Below are 23,622 nucleotides of genomic sequence, written 5' to 3' on the forward strand. Positions count from 1 at the left end.
ACATAGATTAAAACTCAGTTTGTATATAAAGTTGTTATTTATTTATTGACCTTACAATGTCGCACTGAGCACAGTATCACTGACGTGAGAACACATCACATACAATATCAATAAAATAGTCAGCAAAAAATAAATCCTAATAAATATTTTATAACTATCACATCACAGATTTCAATATTATAACTTTGTGACCGGATCCCTTGGCAGAAAACATGAGTGTGTTGTGCTATACTTTTGTACTATCCAGTAGGCAAATAGCTATATAATAAATTGTACGTAGGGGAGTTTTCGCTCCGGTCACATTAGTATTTTATTGTTTCGGGTAACACTTTTAGCGAGGTCAAGAAATATATTATGTCCAATCGTACCGTAAATCGATCAGTGACAAATAAATGTACCTATTATAGACATCAATCGAGAAATATATTATGTTATGATCGTTTTATTCGAAGACGTATTAAATACCACTTTCTTTTTGTACACCGCTCGAAAATGTCTGGGAAGTAATCGCGAATGAATGAGCTTTCTTACGTGATTGATTCCTAGACATTTTTGATGTGTGTAGTTTTTGACGCACTTATATAATACCTAATTCTATCGAAATGCCATGCTTCACTTTAATAAATTCTCACTGTCGTAGGATTATAAGCTTTAACCTTTTACTAATCAACTAAACTTAATTAATATTTACTTTAACAATCGTAACGTTACTATATTTATCTACACTATTCAATAGTTTTCATTTAACACGCAACCTCTCACAGAGTCAGCATAGAATTGTCCAAATTTTTACAGATTACACAATATTTATAACACCGTAACATTCTATGATATCTCTGGGAATACTGTCAATCGGCTGCGGCGGCAGAGACTCCCGTAAAAAAGTCCTTTCTATAAAAAAAATGTAATGTAATCTACCCTCTATCTTAATTCATGGTACTAAGCTCATAACGTTGCAGTATTTGTACTCGTTTACAATACATGCCATGGACGGTTACTAATAATGGCACTGTCATTAAACCTACGCGTCGAGGCAAAGCACTAGCGGCGTTAACACGTGGAGTTGGAGGAGAGCATGGCCTCGGTGGCGTTGTGGAGGGCGGAGTGGTTGCTGAAGGTGTACACGATGCGTTGCATGGAGGTCCAGGTGCCGACGAGCAGGCCCAGTACGCCGAACAGCACCACCACCGAATTCTTGGCTAGCATGCGCAGCCGCTCGGCGCGCGACACGTAGTACCAGTACGTGCACGTCTGGATGATGGCCGGGAACGCCAGCCCCAGCGCCGACAGGCACAGCGCGCCGAACAGCGCGATGAACGCCTCCAGCTCCGGCACCATCGCCGCGATGCCGACTGTGCGCACACGGACAAGCATTGCGTTAACTAGGCAACACATTACTTTGTCGCAATAGACAACAATACTGTGTATTCTATATGAGTTGGACATGTTCTAAATTACAAGGAGTTAAAGAGATCAGCTAATTTTGGACTTGACTGTGCCGTCGAATCACTTGAATGGTGACCCACTTTTTTACAGAAAACGTTGATATCCCATTGCCTGACAAGTAGGTAAAACCATCATGACCCTTATTGTGAGAACTTTCGACGGTGCGTTAGTGAATTTGGAGGAAACATACACTAGAATATTAGTAGAATTTTTGTACACTTCTCTATTTCGCCATTCCATTATTGGGAACCTGCATGTCTCCAGCTATATTATGTATTGGTTTTATTAACTTACATGTAATAAGAACAATGACGGTGCGGAGCAGGTACTCCCAGAAGAAGCGAATCTTGCTGTTGGAGAGGCGGACGCCGATGTACTCGTTCCACAGAATATCGATGGCCACGTAGCACGCTAGTCCGTGCGTGATGAAAATGGCGAAGGCCAGCAGGCACTGCACTGCGCTAGCCAGCCTGCCAAATACAACATTGTTAACCAAAAATGTTAAATGTTATACCTAACTACTCATATCTTCAATTCACACCAAACACAGTATTAGTAAAGAGAATTCACCTACCATTCGGTCTCAGATGGCAGGTTCAATGTGATACTGCCTTCAGCAGCTTCTCCGTACTGCAGATATCCGAATAGGCCCATACCCACGTATAGGATTATAATGGTGATCATGGCTCTGTTTAGTACACCGAATTTCCCCACAAAATCTTTTGGCGTCTTCATCTCGTTTTCTAGAGGTAAAATCTGTAACAATTCGTTATTGTCCTCATTAGTAAAAAAAAGTACCTATGTTAGGCTAACTTATATAGGCTTGTGGGTTCGCAATATAACAGGCTTGTTCACGAAAAAAAATTGCAATATAGATAAATGTAAATAAATCATGTATATCTCACAGTAATTAAAATAAAGAAAGACAATTCTGTATGTAGGTGGGAATATTCAAAAAAATAAAATGTAAATTTTTATTGGCGAATTCTACAGTAGGGCGATTTGCTTGACTGTTCCCATTGATTGTACCGGTAGCTCCTTTTAGGGATTTTCTGTTTTTTCCTGGTCTGTAAATTATTTCTTTTTTTGGCGTTATTTACGTTCCCGATCGATGTTTTTAACTTTTTAGCTACATCCGGAGAAGACGCCGGTGGATTTTGACGAAAAGATACAACTATTGCCGCGTCCAATTCCGGTTTAACGAAGCCTTTTTTGACACCTCTTCCTGGCAGATCATGTAGTGTATTTAACTCCCCAAACTTTTTAATAACTTCACGCACGCTGTCTTTAGATATTTTATATCTTTTCGCGAGTTGTCGCACGGAAATTCCCTTGTCTGCACCATAGGACACTAAAATTAATTGACGAGTATTCTCGTTTATTCTCGGCATGTTGATTTTATGAATTAAATGAGATTTATTTTATATTTTTCTTATAATAGATAATACGATACCTATCTTTGTTGAAATTACATATTTTACTATACTAAAAACTCTATTTACTTATGAAGGCCCAACTTTAGGCGGCTACTTTTTTTTACGTGAACAAGCCTTACTTATATATATACTCGTAGCATATCAGCACATATAAAGAACTCACCACTCCTATTGCTTCCAGCGCAAATAATACAGTGCCAAAGAATAGGGGAAAATTGGACAGCAATCCGACTGGAGCCTTGCAATCAATTGTGGGCATCACTCGGAAAATATAGTAGAGAATTATCCCAAAGCTCACTATCGTCACCACATTGGCAAGAGCAGAGAACGGCGCCAGGTACTTGAGATCTCTGACATAGTTGATAAGAACTAGCGGAAGAAGTATTGCACACATCACTTGGAATACAGTCACTTCGATGTGGAAGTGCTTCGTCATCACAAATTCTATGTTTTCTGCCACGAACACGACGTAAACGCAGCAAGTTCCTATTTGGTACACGAGGAGGAAGGCATTCACCACATGTCTGCAACAGAAAATTAAGAACATGAACAAAATTACGAAAATTATGTACCAGCCCGTGAACAGAAGTTTACTTCTTTATACTTAGGCAAGGTATTATTGGCTGGTAATAAAGGTATGTTTGTTCTATTTTAGGTACCATTATATTTTCTCTTTTTGTTGGTCTCAGACATATTAGGTAAGCCTATTTATATCAGTCAAGCACCAGTGCAGCTAGTGATCATGGTTATCTATCTAATACTTTTAAACGAACAATTTTTGTACTTAAGTATATTTATTTATTCAGGCATCTCGGGAACGGTTCTACCGATTTCCGGTTGTACCGTGGGGGTTTTTATCTCTGGGAAAACGTGTGTTCCCGAGTTTTAGCCCGAGCGAAGCTCGTTCCCCCAGGTCGGTATTATTTATTACATTGCGTGAGTAGGACCACCTACCTTTTTATGCTTCGTACTCGTAGTAAAGAGATTTATTACTATTTATAAGAGCTTGATTTGAAGGCATTAAAATTAATAACGTACCTACTCGTAGGCAGGTATTTTGTGAGCACATAACATTTGTTTTCATAACTAACCTACTGATAAATTCACTCATTATAAACACAGGATTGATCAAATAAATCTTAAGTAACGTATATCGGCATACAGGTACGTACCTAAAGGAAATTTTCCATACAACCTTATTTTTTCATACTTAATACTTATCAATAATAAACAGAAGTTAAGGACATTGATAAATAATGAAAGATGATGTAAGTAATCCTTAGTGTTTTCAGCGGATAGTAGCAAGAAGATCGGCACTTGTGTCACTATATGTACATACATATAGTCATTATTGACACTACGAATGTGACAGTTCGACAAAGAACTATTCTCCCTTATTCATAAACGCTTCTTAAGCTTATGTTAACATAATATTCGTTTATCGGATTATTACTAAGCACTTAAAACACTGGTCACATCTACTTATCTTCTTTAGATCAATAAATGCGAATTTATTCTAATACCTACTTAAGTAAATCCAAAAATAATCTTCATGAATCCTCAGAGGAGGCGTCAGTGACAACAGTGTTTATCTATTATGGAAACTTTATACAGTCACTGAGATCATAATTTTATTGAAATATTTTACTGCGTCATGCTGAAGGTATGCCTACAATATTATACGCGCAATAATTTGGTAGTTACTTACGCGGCATAAGGCGCGCACGCTTTGCACCAGTCGGGGCCTTCAGAGAGCGACGCTTCCGCGGCGCCGGTGTAGGTGAGGGACGGCTGTTTCCGCCGCTTGCACAGCACGTAGCAAGAGTCCAGCAGTATGTGGATGCAGTATGTGCACAGCACGCCGATGACGATCGTGCCGATGGTGCCCACCACGTAGCCCGAGTTGGCGAACGCGCGTGGCATCGCCAGGATGCCTGTGCCCAAACTGCCTTTTAGAAGATGCAGGAGCGTCTCCGTGTTCCTAGGGAAGCAATCATTATAAGACTATTAAGTATTTGTCAATATCACTAAAATTAGTTTGGGTATGAAAATAGAACTGAAGACATAACTATCTAATTCATTTTATTAACATGGTTTTTTTCTAGGTATATGTATTTGCTTGATTGCTTTGTTATCGGATCTACACACACAGCAAGTTTAAGGGCAAATTTCTAGAAATGAGATTAATGCATCCAAGGTTGTATGAACTAGCACGCCATGTTAAAGATTGTTAAAATAAAGTTTACTTATAACGAGTTAAACTGACTTGACCTTCTTAACATAAATGTGGTCCACTTACTTATCCTGCTCCGTTCTAGACGGCCACGCACAGGCCACGCATAGGTATTATAACATAAACAAGAACATGACCAGAATCTACCTGAGCAGCATATTCTTGCAGTTGCCCGCGACTTCGTCTGCGAAGAATTTGTTTATTGCTAAACCGCGGGATGGATATTTAGAGGTTTTTGGAGCCCCGTTAGAGCAATAAATATCGTAAAACGATTTTCGTAAATAATACGCTGAGAAGGTTTTTGAAAACCTATACTACTACTAGTACATTTTTTGGTTCCAAGTCCTACAAAGAACCCTTTCGAATAGTTTCGCCATGAGACATGAGAACCCGCTTAGAGAACAACAACGCCGATAAAGAGGTAAAATAAAATATTGAAAACCATTTAAAAAAAAACCGGCCAAGAGCGTGTCAGACACGCCCGAAATAGGGTTCCGTAGCTATTACGAAAAAAATTAATATTTTTCTAAGGATTTCGTATTTTGTACGGAATCTTCCAAGTTTAGGTATATTTTATAATTTAGGCTGCTGTTTACTCTTAAACTACTAATAATTCTCAAGAAAACTTAACCGTTATAGTTTTCCTTGTAAGTTTGATATACTTACTACCATCCTGAATTTTTTCAAATTTTTCCACCCACCCGTTTAGATTTTAGAGGCGGGGGGGGAAGGGGGACTTTAAAGTTGAATATTTTGCAAACAAATCACTGAATCGAAAAATCGTTTTAGCAACCCGCTAATGGTTTTAAAAGACCTATCCAATGATATCCTACACTACAAGATTGGATGAGAAAAAAAATCACCCCCATTTTACGTCTAGGTATAGGAGGTACTCTAAACAAAATTGTTTTTGAATTTTTTATTGTAGCATTTTGTCGGCATAGTTTACATATATTTTCGTGCAAAATTACAGCTTTCTAGCATTGATAGTCCCTGAGCAAAGCCGCGGACGGACAGACAGACAGACAGACATGGCAAAACTATAGGGGTTCCGTTTTTGCCATTTTGACTACGGAACCCTAAAAACTAGCTCCCCTACACGTAGAATTTAAGGATTCATCTGTAAAATATAGTCTTAAAAGTGCTAATTTTTGCTAAAGACAAGTGCCTCCCTCCCTGCCCCCCTCCTCTATAAGTTAAACCGTTGTCTTCAAAAAATTAAGATGGTAGTATAGGTATAGGTACATTTAATGAATTTAAAGGAAAACTATTACAGCCTAGCAGGCTTTACAGTTAACAAGTAATAGTCGATCAAAATGTAATAATGATATTTCATCATCATCATCATGTCAGCCGAAAGACGTCCACTGCTGGGCATAGGCCGCACCCAAGGCTCTCAGGCATGATATTTGCTGCGTATTAATACCTACCCTGCGCGTCGTCCGACACGTACTTGGCCGGTTTTTCTATATCGCGGTAGTATATATCCTTATATGATTGGACTGTGGTAAAACACGTTAATATTACGGAAAGTTGCCGTGGTTGCCGGCACCATAACTTAGGCAGCGGGATTCCGTAAAATTACCCAAGTCGAGCAGAAAAACCAAACGAGCCATTTCGTATCAGTTTTGTATCTAAAACTTACTTAACTTGTTATTCCCCACACATAGTACCTAAGTAATCAAGGCGATGCGAAAAATGAAGGTTTTCCTCAACAGTTTGTAGTAGGACGGGGTTTGACAAAGCAAGTTTTGACTACTGTGGTGTCTAGGTAGCTTAAGAATACAAACGTATTACGTATCTTGAGGTAGACTCGTACAAAAGTAAAAACTTCGACATAAGTGTTAAAATAATCTTTATTCGTTAAGCATTTTCGTTAATGTGACTTGTACTACAGTAGGACCCGCTTAAGACGAATTTGAGGGGACCTAGCAAAAAAAACCGGCCAAGAGCGTGTCGGACACGCCCAAAATAGGGTTCCGTAGCCATTACGAAAAAATTAAGTAATATTTTTCTAAGGATTTCGTATTTTATACGGAATCTTCCAAGTTTAGGTAGTTTAGGTAGTATACTTTAGGCTGCTATTTACTCTTAAACTACTAATTATTCTCAAGCAAACTTAGCCGTTATAGTTTTCCTAGAAAGTTTGATATACCATTCTGAATTTGAGGGGGGGAGTCGATTTTAATGAATATCTGCACTTAAAAGTTCAATATTTCGCAAACAAATCACTGAATCGAAAAATCGTCTCGTCAAACCCCTCATGGTTTTGAAAGACCTATCCAACGATACCCCGCACCATAGGGTTGGATGAGAAAAAAAATCACTTCCACTTTACGTCTATGGGAGGTACCTACCCTTAATTTTTTTTTAAATTTTTATTGTATCATTTTGTCGGCATAGTTTACATATAATTATATCCGTGCAAACTTCCAACTTTCTAGCATTGATAGTCCCTGAGCAAAGTCGCGGATGGACAGTCAGACAGACAGACATGGCGAAATTTGCAGGTGGTAGGACCTTGTGCAAGGTCCGCCCGGATCGCTACCACCATCTTGCTCGCTAATCCTGCCGTGAAGCAGCAGTGCTTGCACTGTTGTGTTTCGGTGTGGAGAGTAAGACAGCCGGTGAAATTACTGGCACTTGAGGTATCCCATCTTAGGCCTCTAGGTTGGCAACGCATCTGCAATCCCCCTGGTATTGCAGGTGTCTATGGGCGGTGGTGATCTCTTACCATCAGGAGACCCACTTGCTCGTTTGCCATCCAGTCAAATAAAAAAAATAAAAAAAAAAAATTATAAGGGTTTCATTTTTGCCATTTTGGCTCCGGAACCCTAAAAACGTCTTAACCTGGAAATCGTATTAGACCTGAAAAAAAATCTAGTACCTACCTGCTTTTTGTTTGTGATTTTTCATCGTAAACTTTTAATATGGTCACTTTATTCTTGCAGTGATTGCTTTTTTATTATTTTTGACATCACTGAACTAACGCTAATACGAATGAAGATAAGAAACAATTAAAACTAAAAACAAATCAAATCTCAGTGTAGGTAGGTATGTACGGTCAAGGACTTCAATTCATTAGCCAGCATGGAACCATTTCACAGTAGGTAAACGTCATAGCGGCAACGCACTAATTAACAATGAAAATCGTAAGGTGACCCGGGGCTATTGTAGCTGGGGGGATATAGTATCAGAGCCGTCTGATGGCGTCTTACGACGCCATGTTCGCCATGTTCATATGTGTTGTGCGAAGAAAGTCTTCTGGCGAACACAACGAAAAATCATAGTAAAAGCAGTCCTCTTTTACTATGGTAAAATGGCCGAGAAGAACATCGCGTCGTAAGGGCGCCATCAGACGGCTCAGATACAAATATCCCCCCAGCTACAGTAGCCCCGGGTCACCTTAAAGTCTTTTTCTTTTAAAAGATTCCATGGTGGGTCATGAATTAAATCGTTTACCGTACGAACCTATTACGCTTAGTCAGGGCTAAAATAAAACTTGTCTGGACAGGAGGTGTCACCAGAATCGCGTCCCCTTGTTAATATTAGTCCGATATGGTTAGTCCAATTTTTTTCACCCGAATAGGTACATAAGTTGGTAACTTGAACGATATAATTTTAGATGGCGTATTAAGCGAGAAATCGTATTAAATGTGATCGTATTCAACGTGATCCTATTAAACGTGAACGTTTTCAGCGGGTTCTACTGTATTAGGTAAACTACATTAAGTATGTCCCTTGCTGGAGAAAAAAAAACAGCATAGTGTTAAAATGTATCGAACAGTCTGGCTTAATCTGGGTTTAACGGCTAAATCAAAATTTATATAGTAACGTACATCCGAGTGACAAAACGGTCATAGGATCACTTCGTTAACCGTCAGTCTGTCTGTCAAGAAAAGTATTAAATTGAAGTTCAAATGAAATATTTAGGTCTATGGTCATTTGCAATTGCACCTACAATATCCTTTTTTTTTGTTTTGTCGATTTTGATAAAATAAACACTAAATGTGTCCACAAACCAAGCACATAATACATCACTGAAAACCAGTGAAACAATGTGTGTTTCGCTCAGCAGTAAAATTGTACCTACAGCAATGTTGTGCCTTGAGACTCGGCTACGCTCAGGACATCTTTGAACCACTTTGCACCTGACACATGATTCAATTTTAGAATCCTCGTTTGCTTGAGTTTCAATATAGGAGCCAAACTATTGTTTGGAGTTACTTATTATTATAACTTTCCAAGCTAGATTTAAAGCGAATGTCGTGTAAAGTGACGCAGTTTTGTTTTGATGATTTCTAAAGTTTCTAACGTGGTCATTAGATTCGGATAACACAGATTTTGGCAGATGGACAGACAGAAACGAGATAGGACAAAATACACCATAGAAAACTTTGCACATCTGACATTCTGCACTGCACTTGTTTAATGTTTCGCTCGTATGAATACAGAGGTGAAACGAAGGGAGAACTCTGAATTTAACTTAGAGGTATTAATATAGATAAGTAAGTAAATAATGATATCTCACGACTAGGTACCTACTTAAAGCAACTTTTTAATAAATATCTTTCTATCAACCCTTTCTTTATTACTGGGCTTTACAAATCCAGGGAAAGGGCCTTTGCCCAGCTTTAAAACATTATTATAATTGGTACACCTACTTCACCTACTTTCTTAGGAGTTTCATTTTAATTTTAACTCAAGGTGAAGTGAAGTACCTATTGCAGAAAGGCATTGACAACTCATTTTGAAAGATAAGTACTTGGATTTCCATAACAAAACAGTTGCACTATATTGTGCATATTTAGTTCTTCTCGCCATAACGCGTCATTCTTGAGTTAACGGCGCACTAGGTACCTATTATTATTTACTCGGTTTTTGTACGTGGCCTACCTACTGACACCATTCGATCTTAACAAAGATTATTTCATTCGGTTTCACCTAACCTTCACCTGTTTCATTTCCTTGAAAAAATACTTACGTCGTGGGATGTTCAACTACTCTGTTGTCATAGGGCTCGTATTCTTCAACTTCTTGCATATTCTTTTCCTTCATGTTTACAAGGAAGATCCCATTGTCCATTCCCCGCTTTTTCTTATCATCCTTCACCGGTGACAGGCTGTAAACAAATTAATCTATCATTTATACGTGAGACATAGTTACTGTTACATTGTACTCTACCACTGCACACCAACGTCTTAAACCAGCGTAAAGGATATAGTGGTGCAGTCGGGCTTATAGGTTCTAGTTATTATCAAAATTTATTGGTTACCTACCTAGTATCTACGGGACCAAGGTACAGGATGCCTTGGTACCCCCACAACCCACAATCGACCTTCAAAATTGCTTTCAACACGCTTACATATAGGTTATTTAAATAATGAAGAAAGTATTCTCACCAGTCATATCAATCATAGATTCCTCACAACCGAGATTGTTTCGTTAACGTACCTTCCGCACGTAATGTAGTAGGTAAGTGGGCAATTAAAGTGAAGTTTTTTTTTGTTTTGCTAAATTTATTTTCAGCCAACAATTCTAAATGAGGCACGAGTTCTCACCTGGTCATTATTTTAGTGATGTGGAGAAAAACACAAAAAGAGGCAATATCATAGTACTTAAATAATAAAATCGTGACATCCGTTTGTTGCACAATCACAAGACGTACATGATTAAAAATAGGATTTAGTGCACAAACTACTTCAGTATCACTATCTATTAAGAAAAAAAAGTTATTATGGAAGTAACTAAGCCTATGTACTAAATAATTTTGTACGTGCACAGGTACCATGTGAATCACTTTCGTTTCGCGGAGTTTGTTTGCTAGGAGACGCCGGCCGTTACAGTGCATTACGTATTGATTTGCACGGTTACAGCTGGCATAACCTTCCGCAAGGACCAGCTCCAAAACTAATTCTAGCATTAATGGCGTGGAATCATGTTATGTTTTTGGTATTTCGTACAGCGCGGGATGTTAAAGTACCTATATAAGATTCAAACTTATATATATACGCTAGATGACAACTGAACGACATAGTCATACAATAGTATTTTCCATTAATCTATTTATTCGTATGTTTGTGTTTCGTTTCGCCAAGTATGTCGGTTCGTTTGTCCGTCTGCCCGCGCGCGGTTTAGCTTAAAGACTTAGCGGTAGGAAGCTGTGATTTTGCATCGATAGGTATTTATCGGACAAAAGGGAAAAAAAAAAATAAAAAAAAACTTACGCCGTACCTACTTACACGTGAAGTGCATTTTTTTTCTCGTCTAAACCTATGGTGTGTGGTACAGTCACCAGCACCAATATCTGACACAACAAGCGTGCATAAATATCTGATACGACTCTATTTCTAGGGCCGGAAGGACGTGTCAGATATTTTTGCACGATCCGCTGTGGCAGATATTAATGCTGGTGACTGTACCTACCTAGGTATCGCTGGATTTATCTTTCATAAACATTTATTGTTTGTTAATATGTTTTTTCGATTTACATAGGAACCCGTTCGCAAAATATTAAGCTTCAACGTGCTAATTTTTGCTAAGAGTCAAGTGTCCCTTCAAGCGTTCCTAGCATAGGCGTGAAAAATCTGAAATAATCATAATAATACGATATATAACGAATTTATAAGAAAAACTATCACGGCTTAGTAGGTAGGTTAATAAAGTTCATAAGGTAATGTGTCGGTAAATGCTTAATATGGAATATTTGAGGCATGTTAGTAGGTACGGTCAAGGAGTTTAATTCATTGGCCACCATGGAACCATTTCACAGTAAACGTTATAGTGACATCGCATTAAATAATAAGGAAAGTCGTAATGACTTGAAGCTTTGAAAAGCTTCCATGGTGGCCCATGAATTAAATTCCTTGACTGTACAGTACGGAACCGCATACACTGCGAGTGCCCCTAGCCTCTGACACCAACTTGGTCGTTTTTTCTTAAAAAAAATATTTACCTAATGTAGGTACTCGAACGTCACACTAACGTAGGACACGTATACTGATCAAACTTAACTGGAAGTTGTTATGCAATTATTGTATCGCTAAATAAAGTACAATGAGTTATTAAACATTGACATCAGTACATGGTGGCCGCGGCCGGTTTAATGTCTCCAAAACAGACTGTATGTAATAGTAATGCGCGTACACGACGAGAAATACGCAATATCAATAAATAGATCATATATCCAACTACTCGTAGCTACTTAATTATTATGGACTACACCCAAGAGCAATAAAAACGGCTCACGGATTCTATGTAGGTATTTCACTAGTAGTCTATATTTTATTTATTTATTAGGTTGATTTTACAATAAAGGTTATTACAATAAAAATAAAACAAAAAGCTGAAATAATACTAAATATCACAAACTAAATTAAAAACTATATTATATTTAGCGTCTCTGGCGGCCATAGGGCTGGTACCTTCTTTGCCCAGCGCCTAAGTTTGGCGGTGCAGAGGGGCAATGCGGCCTCCGTCCTGGGGACGATGCCCCAAGTGGGCGATCTCCAGGGTATTTTTTATTTGTAATTTTTAGTTTTGTAAAATTTTGGTTTGTTTAGTTATTTTCATTTAGGATACTGTTATTATCTTTTATTGTCAGGTAAATAAAATAATTATGTTAGAATTTTGAAAAATACAGTTACGCAATAACGGAAAAATTATGTACTTACTACACATTTTCAGCTATCACATCCTCGCTGGTTGTAGGTAAGTAATAGTAGATACAGCAGTTGAATTGAAATTTCGGGATTTTACCAGGTCCGGGTCTTTATTAACGTTGCATTATAAACAACAGTCCCAAATTTTTTGACTCCATATATAGGTACCCGGCAGATGAGATTTCGAGATTTTATTTCAATCCCGTGGGAATATTGAGAGAAATAGTAGCCCATGTATAGATACACTGATGACAGATGGACTTCAAGACTTCCTAAATGGAGAGTTCCATACGGTACAAATGTGTCGGCAGACCTGGTTGTAGATGGCAGGACGAATTCGTAGCAGTAGCGGGACAAAATTGGACATGAATAGCGGAAGACTTCTTTGAAGGAGGCATTTACCCGGAGGGGTCCATATAATGAATACCTATACATCCATGGATGATATTAATTTATTGAATTTAGTAAAAATTAAGGGGACGTATCTGAATATTGAAAATTAATATATGTATCTAATGTTCAAAGGTTAGGTTATGTTCGATATTTCAATTTTCGATAAGTATTCAGATAGGTACGTGCCCAAAATGTTTTTTTCAATTTATTACTGTAATTTGTATGTGCATAATATTTTTAATGATTATTTATTCAAATTGTAATATAATATAATAAAATACAATAAAATACAAGTAGGTAATGAAATGTACAATGATGATTCAAAATATGGAATAAATAAAGCTATATTATTATTAATTGGTCCCGACTGTTAAACATATTGCCCAATACTGGCGTGAAGGAGTTACAAACAAACACACACACACACACACCCACACACACATACCACAAACTTTCGCATTCACATTATAATAACTATTAGAATTAGGTGGAATGTATTTTGTTTCAATTAAGTACCTTGTAGGATGGAAGTTGTTTCAATTAGCTTGTGGGATGGAAGTCGTCCTGCTCGGAGGACGGGTTGGCCATGGGTCCGCTCGACTGACGCGCCCATTAGGTGGACGTATTTTGTTTTAATTACCTTGTAGGATGGAAGTCGTCCGGCTCGGAGGACGGGTTTACCATGGGTCCGCTCGACCGACGCGCCCATTAGGTCGATGTATTTTGTTTTAATTACCTTGTAGGATGGAAGTCGTCCTGCTCGGAGGACGGGTTGGCCATGGGTCCGCTCGACCGACGCGCCCATTAGGTGGACGTATTTTGTTTTAATTACCTTGTAGGATGGAAGTCGTCCGGCTCGGAGGACGGGTTTACCATGGGTCCGCTCGACCGACGCGCCCATTAGGTCGATGTATTTTGTTTTAATTACTTTGTAGGATGGAAGTCGTCCGGCTCGGAGGACGGGTTGGCCATGGGTCCGCTCGACCGACGCGCCCATTAGGTGGATGTATATTGTTTCAATTACCTTGTAGGATGGAAGTCGTCCGGCTCGAAGGACGGGTTGACCATGGGTCCGCTCGACCGACGCGCCCATTCTTCTGCTTCCTGCAACCACGAAAAGAACTATAAACCCTCTAAATAACTATTCAAAACTAGTTTTCTAAGTACGCAGTTACGTAGATTACTTTTTAGTTATTGTTAATAGGCTGTGCTTTGCTTTGCTTCTGCGGTTTTAAAAATAAGAATATTTAAGAAACTTTTATTTCATAGGTAACTAACATAATCAACACGAAGTAGCAAATAATCCAATTACTATCCAAATGCACTGCTTTCATTAGAACCTGACTGAATAATGTACCTAGTTATAGTCGCGATCTTTAATATGGGATCCATTTAAGATTGAAAGTCGCCAACTTATGTGAAAATTCAAAGGATTTCAAATGAATCAAAAATTAAAGACCGTGACGGTACCTACCTATATAGTGTGGATGCAGCCTTAAGTAGATACTTATTTAATACTTAATATTGGTAGGTACACCTTCAAACTTCATTGTCCACAGGCCACAGGAAAGTCATTGCCAAACCCACCTAAAATCTAACAGATTAATCGTATTCGTATAGTACCTAAGTATCGAAGTGTGCTGATTGTAAAGATTTGGGTAATAAGTTGGTTCCGCATTCTTTTTTTTGTTGGTGAGTGTACATATTATGAGTGAACACAATGTGCTCTTTATATTACCGCTATCCACCCACGCTATGCCAATTCTTCTAAATGCCAACTATCGAGTCGGCGTTATTTAAAAAACCTGGCCGAATGCGTTTCGAATAGCGCGTAACGAAGGGTTCTAATCTAAGCAAAATTATCTAAAAAAAATCTGTATAGTGATGTTCAATACACACTTGAACGTACGCTTAATAATCCCACTCGCCTACAATGTATAGGCGACATGTCATGTTTGGGGTCTACATGTCATGTTTGGGGTATAGGTACGCTGCCAATTTATTTCGTTTTATAGGTAACTACCTACTGAAATATTGTAGTGGTTTACAAATGACACCAACATTGAAAATTCCATTTATGATTGAAAGAGTATGCAATATTATTGAATACAGTACACCTACATAATATTTTTAGAGTAAAATGCCTGAGACCTGCCTGCCTGAATAAATAAATATCTACAGACAGACAGACCGACTGGCGAGTGAATGGAAACAAACTGAAAGGGTTCCGGTTTGGCTAAGGTACCCTAAAAAAGCTAAGAAACAGTTGCTTGCTCTCGATATTTCCTGGCCACAATAATTACAAATTGTGTGTTAAAGTACCTATTCAGCAAAATAAGAAACGATCAATCATATAGGAAGGAAGGAATTTTCCTAGTACCTACCTACCTACTCGTAATATTCAACTACTTAAGAGTCCCCAGTACGCTCGCGTCCCCGTGCAGACGTAGTTTCCTTCTAATTTACAAGCAGCACTACAGATCAAAGCGCTACTTTGCAACTATAATGGGAGCAGCCATTAAGTACGATGTTTATAACTAGGTTTGGTTAAAATAAAATGTAACGGAAAAAGACAATAACGAATTTCCATTTCTCATACAAAACTTAAAATATGAACGAAATCTAATTATAAGCATCAAAATAGCTGCTCCCATTATACTTAGTCGCAAAGTTTAATTTTGTTTCAGTGTGTTGTTTGTAAATTAGAACGAAACTACTTTTGTATGTAAATGCGATAGCGGCGAGCGTACTGGCAACTCTTAATAGTAGAATTTATTTTATCCTATTTGATTTTCTCGAAGCGAATTAGGTATTCAGCAAATATAATAGATTTATGGTATAAAGGACAATCGCAATGCAAACGTGACTCGACTCCGCAAGCGACGCATCAGTTCAGTGCTGTGTTAAGTCAACCCTGGCCACTATTACCTAAGAAACTCATAGTACTCGTAGTGCACTGCATGCGGCGGACGCTGCAATGCGGCGGCGCTTCCTCGTCCTTGCCACAGGCTATAAAACAATTACTCTGAATAGGTACTTAGGCTATTATTATTTCCCTGTAAAGAATTTACAACTAGCTTAAAATATTTGCTTGGAAACTATCGACTGCATCTGCATGTCACACACACAACACACACAACACTTCAATAAAAGCTACCTTTTTAATGATGCTATAACGAACGACAGGGTACCTAATGCTGTAAATAACATTTTTGCAGAAAACTAAGAGGGAGGACCATAGATTTTACTATACAAAATTATACATTAACTATATGAATATATGTATATCAATACGTTGGGTATATCCGCCGAACACTCGCCCAATAGGTATAACGACACATCCCCTTTGATCTAAACATAGCAAAATAGTCATCGGCCTCAATTTTCCGACCGTCTGTAAACGTAACAACCAGCATCCTGCGATGATTTGAGACACTAGATGTATTGCCAATGGATGGATACGGCTAATACATAATATGGACAACTTTAACATTGTGTCTCGTCAGTCCACCTGGCCGGAGGACATCTTACCCTACGTTTGTCAAGACGCGGTTTCCACTTATATAGCGTAATCGATGAAATTCATTGTATATTTTTTAATAGAAACAACATTTTGATGACATTAGAAGGCAAAAATCCCTGAAGATGCTTATACATCATAACAGGACGCATTATGAATGCAAGTATAAATTAAGGATAATAATTTAAGTACCTATATGAAGGTATATAGGTGTAACGACTCTATTGTTCCTTAACACATCTAGGTCAGTGCACAAGTGCGGCGGCTAAGAGTATGCAGATGTCTCAATTATATCCTTGTCGTCTTTTATGCCTACACTCTACACTTCGACAATTGCGTCCGTTGTGCAGGCGTCGCAGGCCATGATTTTTGCTGCCTTCTTGATTTGCACGTCAAATCCCTTTTCATATAAATTTATTAACACATTTAGGTATTTGACGCTCACAATTTATTTGGTTCAACCTATAGGTACGTAGTTACACATAAATGACTCTAGGTGTACCTATATCTAGTACTAGTAGTACTTAGTAAAAACATTTTACTTTATTTTTTACGAGTTAAACATTAATGATCTAATAAAATAGAAAAATTAAGAAAAAAAAATTAGGTACTTGGTAGGTATAAAATACTCAAGGCACTTACCAGCCATGTACAACATGTAGAGGGGGGAGAGTGGGGATCAGTGCGGGTTTTTACAGTAACGCGTTTAACGCTGTTGTCATATCGCAAGAACTGGTTTCGTAATTATTTGTTACTCTATATTATTCGGGTATTGCACTCGCACATGCCTACCTCGAAGGTTAACCTTAACCTTAGTAATTTTGAGGCAATTTTAACATTCTGTGATTCTGCAAATTCCACTAATATTATAAATACGACATTTTGTAAGTCTGTTGATACTTTTTCACGTCTAAACCACTGATCTGATTTAGATGAAATTCGGTGTACAGATAGGTAGTTTGAGTCCCGGGGAAGAAGATAAGATGGTTTTTATCCCGGAAAACTACATAGTTCCCGCGAGATAGCGATGAACGAATACTACGCGGACGGAGTCGCGGGCAACAGCTAGTAGAACATAAATTTATTTACATTTGTTATCCGGTGGAACTTCGGTGCTTAACACTGTGTCATCTCATGGACTAAGTAGCGTAACTAATGATTTTTTAATGTTATACGCTATATTTACGTTAATCGTTTGGTATAATTTCTCGTGATTTTCCATAACAACAGCATGAATATAATTCTCATATACGTAGGTACGTCGTATCTATCTACAACGTACTTAACCGTATTGATCTCGCATCTTATTTTTGTTAGTTTCACCGTTTTAAACCAAAGTAAATAATACCTATTAGGTAAACTATAAATATTGGTGTTCTTGTTCTCACCATTAATTTTCTATGAATCATTTTCCATAAAAAAATTTAGTACGTTTTCATAAACTAATTATTCTGCTATTGATTGCGATAACAATCGTTTTTGTTCTAATTACGAGTAAGTATCAAGTCAAGACGGCGTTGGCATGAAATATCTGTAAAATCATAACAAAAATAAATAAAAATATTCATAGTAGTATTATGTATATCACAAATTTAAAAAGAAAACTAACAGCTTGGTAGGCATTAAGAGTTAACTAACCTAACCTAACCTAATAGTCGACTAAAACTTAATAGTGAATATTTTTCGCATATTAGGACGGAACCCTACAATGCGAGTCTCACAACACGCAATTGACCGGTTTTTATAATACCCTTTATTAGTAAAAAAATAAATTGTTACTTAGTAGGCTTTCTGTTAGTTCGCAGAGGTACCTACTTTACTCAAGCACATGGCAGTATTGGCAGTGTCAGGTCAACGTTCGAAATTGAAAATATACCTACTTATTTAGTCTAGTTTTGCCCGCGATTCAATTATCGCTATCCCGCGCGAATTGTGAGATGGTCCAATATAAAAGTATCCTATGTCCTTTCCAGGGTCTGAAACTATGTCCATACCCATACCAAAAGTCGGTTTAGCGGTTTAAGCGGATAGACAGACCAGCAAACAGAGTTATTTTCGCATTTATAATATTAGTAAGAATTCAAAATTTTACCTAACATATATTTCTGGCTGGAGGCACTTTCGGTCCTGCTGGCTCGTAAGGTTTAAAGCCCACCAAATAGGGTCAACAAAAACATTGTTTTTAAAAGACATAATTTTGCAGTACAAACGCTTTATTTTGTCATAAAAATGCAAATAGTCAGTGTGGCTGTGCGACATAGAACAAGTCGGAGCGTTGTTCTTGTTCTGTGATAATGCCCTCAGGGCACTGAATAAAGCATAAAGTCTATACCTAAGCCTTCGTTCACATCGCAATTCGCAGTGTACCTTACCTGCTTACTGTTTTTAGCGCTAGCGGTACGCCAAAAAATGCTTCACATGGTTTTAAAAGCATTAAAATCAGAACAATTGATCTTTAGGCCATAAGAATAAATTTGACCCGTAGCACGAAAAAACAAGCAAAAAGGAGAGGAGTTATGACGTTTATTTTGTATGGAAAAAATATATTTATTGTTCTGAAAGCTATCGTGTGTGGTATCTAATGAAAGGGCTTACTAAGCCAATTCTAAAAATATATCACATCATGCATATTTCAGCCACTTTTTTTTAAATTAAAACAAAAATAATTTTCAGAACATACCAAGTTTGGGCGCCTCCAGATTATGATGCGGTTAAATCATTATTTGTAAAATATACCTAAAATGATATGTAATAGCCTCATATCCAACCCCAAGAAAGCAATTTTAAAAAATACTACATTTTAGTCAAGACAACTAAATGAACCTAAACTCGACGGGGCTGCGTTGCTTTATTACAAAGTTCCTATGGCCACCTTCCAGCTCCATGATCTGATCAGCTTTATTTCATAATAATATTGCATTGTCATCCAATGTACACATGTATGCTAATTTTCAGCTTCATCGGAAATCAGGAAGTCGGTCAAATTTAACTTGCAATATGTAACCCACACATACATACATTAAATATTTAAATATGATTGAAAACTCATCTCGCGTTAGTATTTATCATCCTCAGTGTCTAAAATTGAACTTTTTATACATGTTTCAACTAATTGTGATTGCATCACATTTTGTAATATTAAAAAAATACTAAATGTAAATATTTTCAAAATTGCTTTCTTAGGGTTGGATATGACGCTATTACATATCATTTTAGGTATATTTTTAATTGACTTCAAAAAATGGAGAGTTGACCATCGGAGTTACTATGGTCAATAACAAGTATTTCACGGGTTGAATTTTAATTACTTTGACACAGTTGCTAAGCAATTTATGCTCCTCGTAACGCATATTATTACGGTAAAACGGGGGGTGATCCGAAGCACCAGGACTCCTCAATAATGAACGTCTCTGTATCGGAAAAAGCAATCTTTCGTAAAAAGTGACGAGCAGTTGATATTAAACTATTGTATCTTTGATTTTTTACACCAATGAGCGTGAAAAAAAAATATAACAAAAAATTGAACCGACTACAAAAAACCATGAAAATAATGAACTAAAAGAATTTCCTTGCTCACCCGCGACCTTACGATAGCTAAGCTTATGCAAAATATTCGCGTTCATGCAGTTCCTCCATCTCCACACTGTAAGAACACACACAAATCACACAAACCCATCTATCACCACCACCACACTACACTGACGCGTTTTGAACTCAACCAGAGCTCATCTTCAGAGTGACACAACCGTACACCATGCTACCAGTTGTTAGACTAACGAACCACAACCACCGTTTTAATTTGCCACTATAACTCCCCAAGTACCCACATACGTTTTATGAAACAAAACAAAACTACCCACAAATTATTAATATATTTTTTTTAACCGTCCTTCAAAAGCGTCAGTGTAGTGTGGTGGTGGTGATAGATGGGTTTGTGTGATTTGTGTGTGTTCTTACAGTGTGGAGGTGGAGAAACTGCATGAACGCGCGTATTTTGCATAAGCTTAGCTATCGTAGGGTCGCGGGTAGCAAGGAAATTCTTTTAGTTCATTGATATGGACCTCCGCACAGTAACGCCTGATTCAATAAATCATGAAAATAATATTCTATTATTATTATTTTATTATTATTATTATTCTATTATTTTCATGGTTTTTTGTAGTCGGTTCAATTTTTTGTTATAAAATTTTACAAATAATGATTCAACCGCATCATATCTGGAGGAGCCCAAACTTGGTATGTTTTGAAAATGATTTTTATTTTTATTTAAAACAAGTGACAAAATATAATGATGTGATATATTATTAGAATCGGCTCGGTAAGTCCTTTCATTAAATACCACACACAAAAGGTTTCTGAACAAAAATTTTATTTTTCTCATACTAAAAAAGATGACGTCATACCTCCTCTCCTTTTTAGGGTTCCGGAGCCAAAATGGCAAAAACGGAACCCTTACACTTTCGCCATGTCTGTATGTCTGTCTGTCTGTCTGACCCTGTCTGTCTGTCCGTCCGCGGCTTTGCTCAGGGACTATCAATGCTAGAAAGCTGTAATTTTGCACGGATATATATGTAAACTATGCCAACAAAATAGTACAATAAAAAATAAAATAAAAAAATTTTAGGGTACCTCCACTAGACGTAAAGTGGGGGTGATTTTTGTTTCTAATTCAACCCTATAGTGTGGGGTATCGTTGGATAGGTCTTTTAAAACCAAAGGGGTTTGCTAAGACGATTTTTTGTTTGCGAAATATTCAACTTTAAAGTGGATTAAAATCGAGCGTCGTCCCGCCCCTCTAAAATCTAAACCGGAGGAAAAATTTGAAAAAATTCAGGATGGTAGTAAGTATATCAAACTTTCTAGGAAAACTATAACGGCTAAGTTTGATTGAGAATTATTAAGTAATAGTTTAAGAGTAAAGAGCAGCCTAAGGTATAAAATATACCTAAACTTGGAAGATTTCGTATTAAACATTTTAATTTATTAACAGAAAAGCACAGATACGAAATCCTTAGAAAAATATTACTTATTTTTTTCGTAATGGCTACGTAACCCTATCATGGGCGTGTCCGACACGCTCTTGGCCGGTTTTTTTTTCGTACTACGGGTCAAATTGATGCTTAAGTATGGTCTAAAAATCAATCGTCCCGATTTTCATGCTTTTAATACCAATTTTCAATTTTGCTGAATTTCGGGTCGTACCGCTAGCACTATTTGTTTGCATTACCAAGTTGATATTTTATATAGGTATTTTCCATCATCGTGTTTTTAAACGGTTGTCTGATCAGGTAAAAATAACCGCTCAAGTACGTGGACCCGCGTCGTTGTGACTCGCAAATTACCACGTCCTGTTCAAAGTGTTAGATAAATAGGATTCTCGTTAACTCAATAAAGAAGTACCTAGGTAGGTAAGCGAAGAGTAGGTACATTTCATTTTTCTTTGACAGTTTAACTTTATTTATGTACTTACCGTAATTTGATACAAGCATGATGTTTAATGGAAATGCGTTCTAAATAATACCAGCAAATGCTAACCGATTTAAGTACCGCCCTAGTAGGTTAGTGAGCGGCATTGGCAGGCTCAGGCCCTATAAAGTACTACACGAACGAAGTGCAAAATTCGAACTTCGTATCTTGTCCTCCCGCTGACGGTTATATTAATTAATACGAGAGTGAGAGGGAAGGAACGATACTTCGATTTTCGAATTTCGTAGTAGCCCCGCAGACGCAGACAGCAGTGACGGCCAAGTCGTATCGAGTGTACCTGTAAGTAGGTACTCGCCCGACCAACCGGTGGGGATCTGGTAACTACCTGGTATTTGACGGCTCTTGGACGCGCCTTAAGGCCATCAACGAGTGAACCAGATATAACTGGATTCAGTTGACTGACGAACGTAGGGGGGTTATTCAAAATGCAATAAAATTAAATACGCAAGCACCTTTTTAACAAAAGTTTCCACAGCTTTATTCAAGCGAAACCAGGAAATGAGTTTTCCGGCAAAAATGTGTTTCTCATCATTAAAAAACATAAACATTATACATGTTGGTAAGTTGGTTTTAATAATAATATTGAGAACTAGCTGTTGCCCGCGACTCCGGTAAGTAGGTACTCGGGTAGGTATTATGTCTTTACCGGGATAAAAAGTAGCCTATTTCCTTCCTCGGGACTCCAACTATCTCCATACCGAATTTCGTCTAAATTGGTTCAGCGATTGAAGCGTGAAAAAGTAACAGACGATCAGACAGACAGAGTTACTTTCACATTGATTTGTAATATTAAGAGAAGTTTCGCTGCCGGCCGCGCGGCCGCGTTAGGTACCTATTCGTTTGGGATATTGCTGTCTTTATCGCTCGTGACATAAGCGCTCGTAGCCGTCCCCCCCATGCCTTCCGCAACGACGTTCGTAATTTATATCGAGATAGCTGTAGGCTTTTCATGGTTTGGGTGGTTGAATTTTGGATTTCGTTGTCCTCATATTATACGAAAAGTATAGCACAGAAATCAATGATATTTTACAATCAAGATATTCATTATATTTTCTATACCTGTGGTTTTTCCCATTTTTGTAAAAAATGCTTTATTAGTCTGTAATTCTCGTGCAGAGTTGATATCTTTTTTTTGTCGACTTTTGAGCTCCTGTAATTCTGATATTACACATTTATATGAAAATCTGAAAAACCACAGGCATAGATAATTTACTATAGTCCATACTTACAAAATTTCATCCATTTTTGTTGCCTAGTTTTCAAATGAGACCGGGACTACGTTTGTATGGAGAACGGAACGAAGAGACTTCTCTTAAGTAGGAATGTCATCATAAAGGTACTTAGTGCCTGAGTACAAGTAGGTAATAAATAACGATTAGTTTTGGCTTAACGGGTTGTAATGTAAATGCTACTAAATACAAAACTCGCGAAGAGCGATGTAAAATC

At 37.7% G+C, this 23,622-nt stretch overlaps 1 protein-coding gene across 3 annotated transcripts in view; it reads right to left on the reverse strand.

The window, feature by feature from the left end:
- Window positions 1-18: 18 nt before the first annotated feature.
- The window catches only part of LOC141432500 (proton-coupled amino acid transporter-like protein acs), a 57,936-nt gene continuing 34,332 nt past the window's right edge, over window positions 19-23,622 (reverse strand). The window contains exons 2-8 of one of the 3 annotated variants that reach the window (XM_074094093.1): window positions 14,194-14,273; window positions 10,100-10,237; window positions 4,591-4,863; window positions 3,046-3,406; window positions 2,021-2,202; window positions 1,741-1,916; window positions 19-1,352 (exon numbers count right to left, since the gene is read on the reverse strand). In XM_074094093.1, coding sequence (XP_073950194.1) covers window positions 1,051-1,352; window positions 1,741-1,916; window positions 2,021-2,202; window positions 3,046-3,406; window positions 4,591-4,863; window positions 10,100-10,237; window positions 14,194-14,273 — 1,512 coding nt within the window. In that variant the 3' untranslated portion in view covers window positions 19-1,050. Of the gene's footprint in view, window positions 1,353-1,740; window positions 1,917-2,020; window positions 2,203-3,045; window positions 3,407-4,590; window positions 4,864-10,099; window positions 10,238-13,685; window positions 13,696-13,809; window positions 13,874-14,193; window positions 14,274-23,622 lie in introns of those variants that run through there. The other 2 variants (XM_074094101.1, XM_074094110.1) reach the window with 2 other exon arrangements.

Source organism: Choristoneura fumiferana, chromosome Z (genome assembly GCF_025370935.1).
Source record: "Choristoneura fumiferana chromosome Z, NRCan_CFum_1, whole genome shotgun sequence".
Lineage (NCBI taxonomy): Eukaryota > Metazoa > Arthropoda > Insecta > Lepidoptera > Tortricidae > Choristoneura > Choristoneura fumiferana.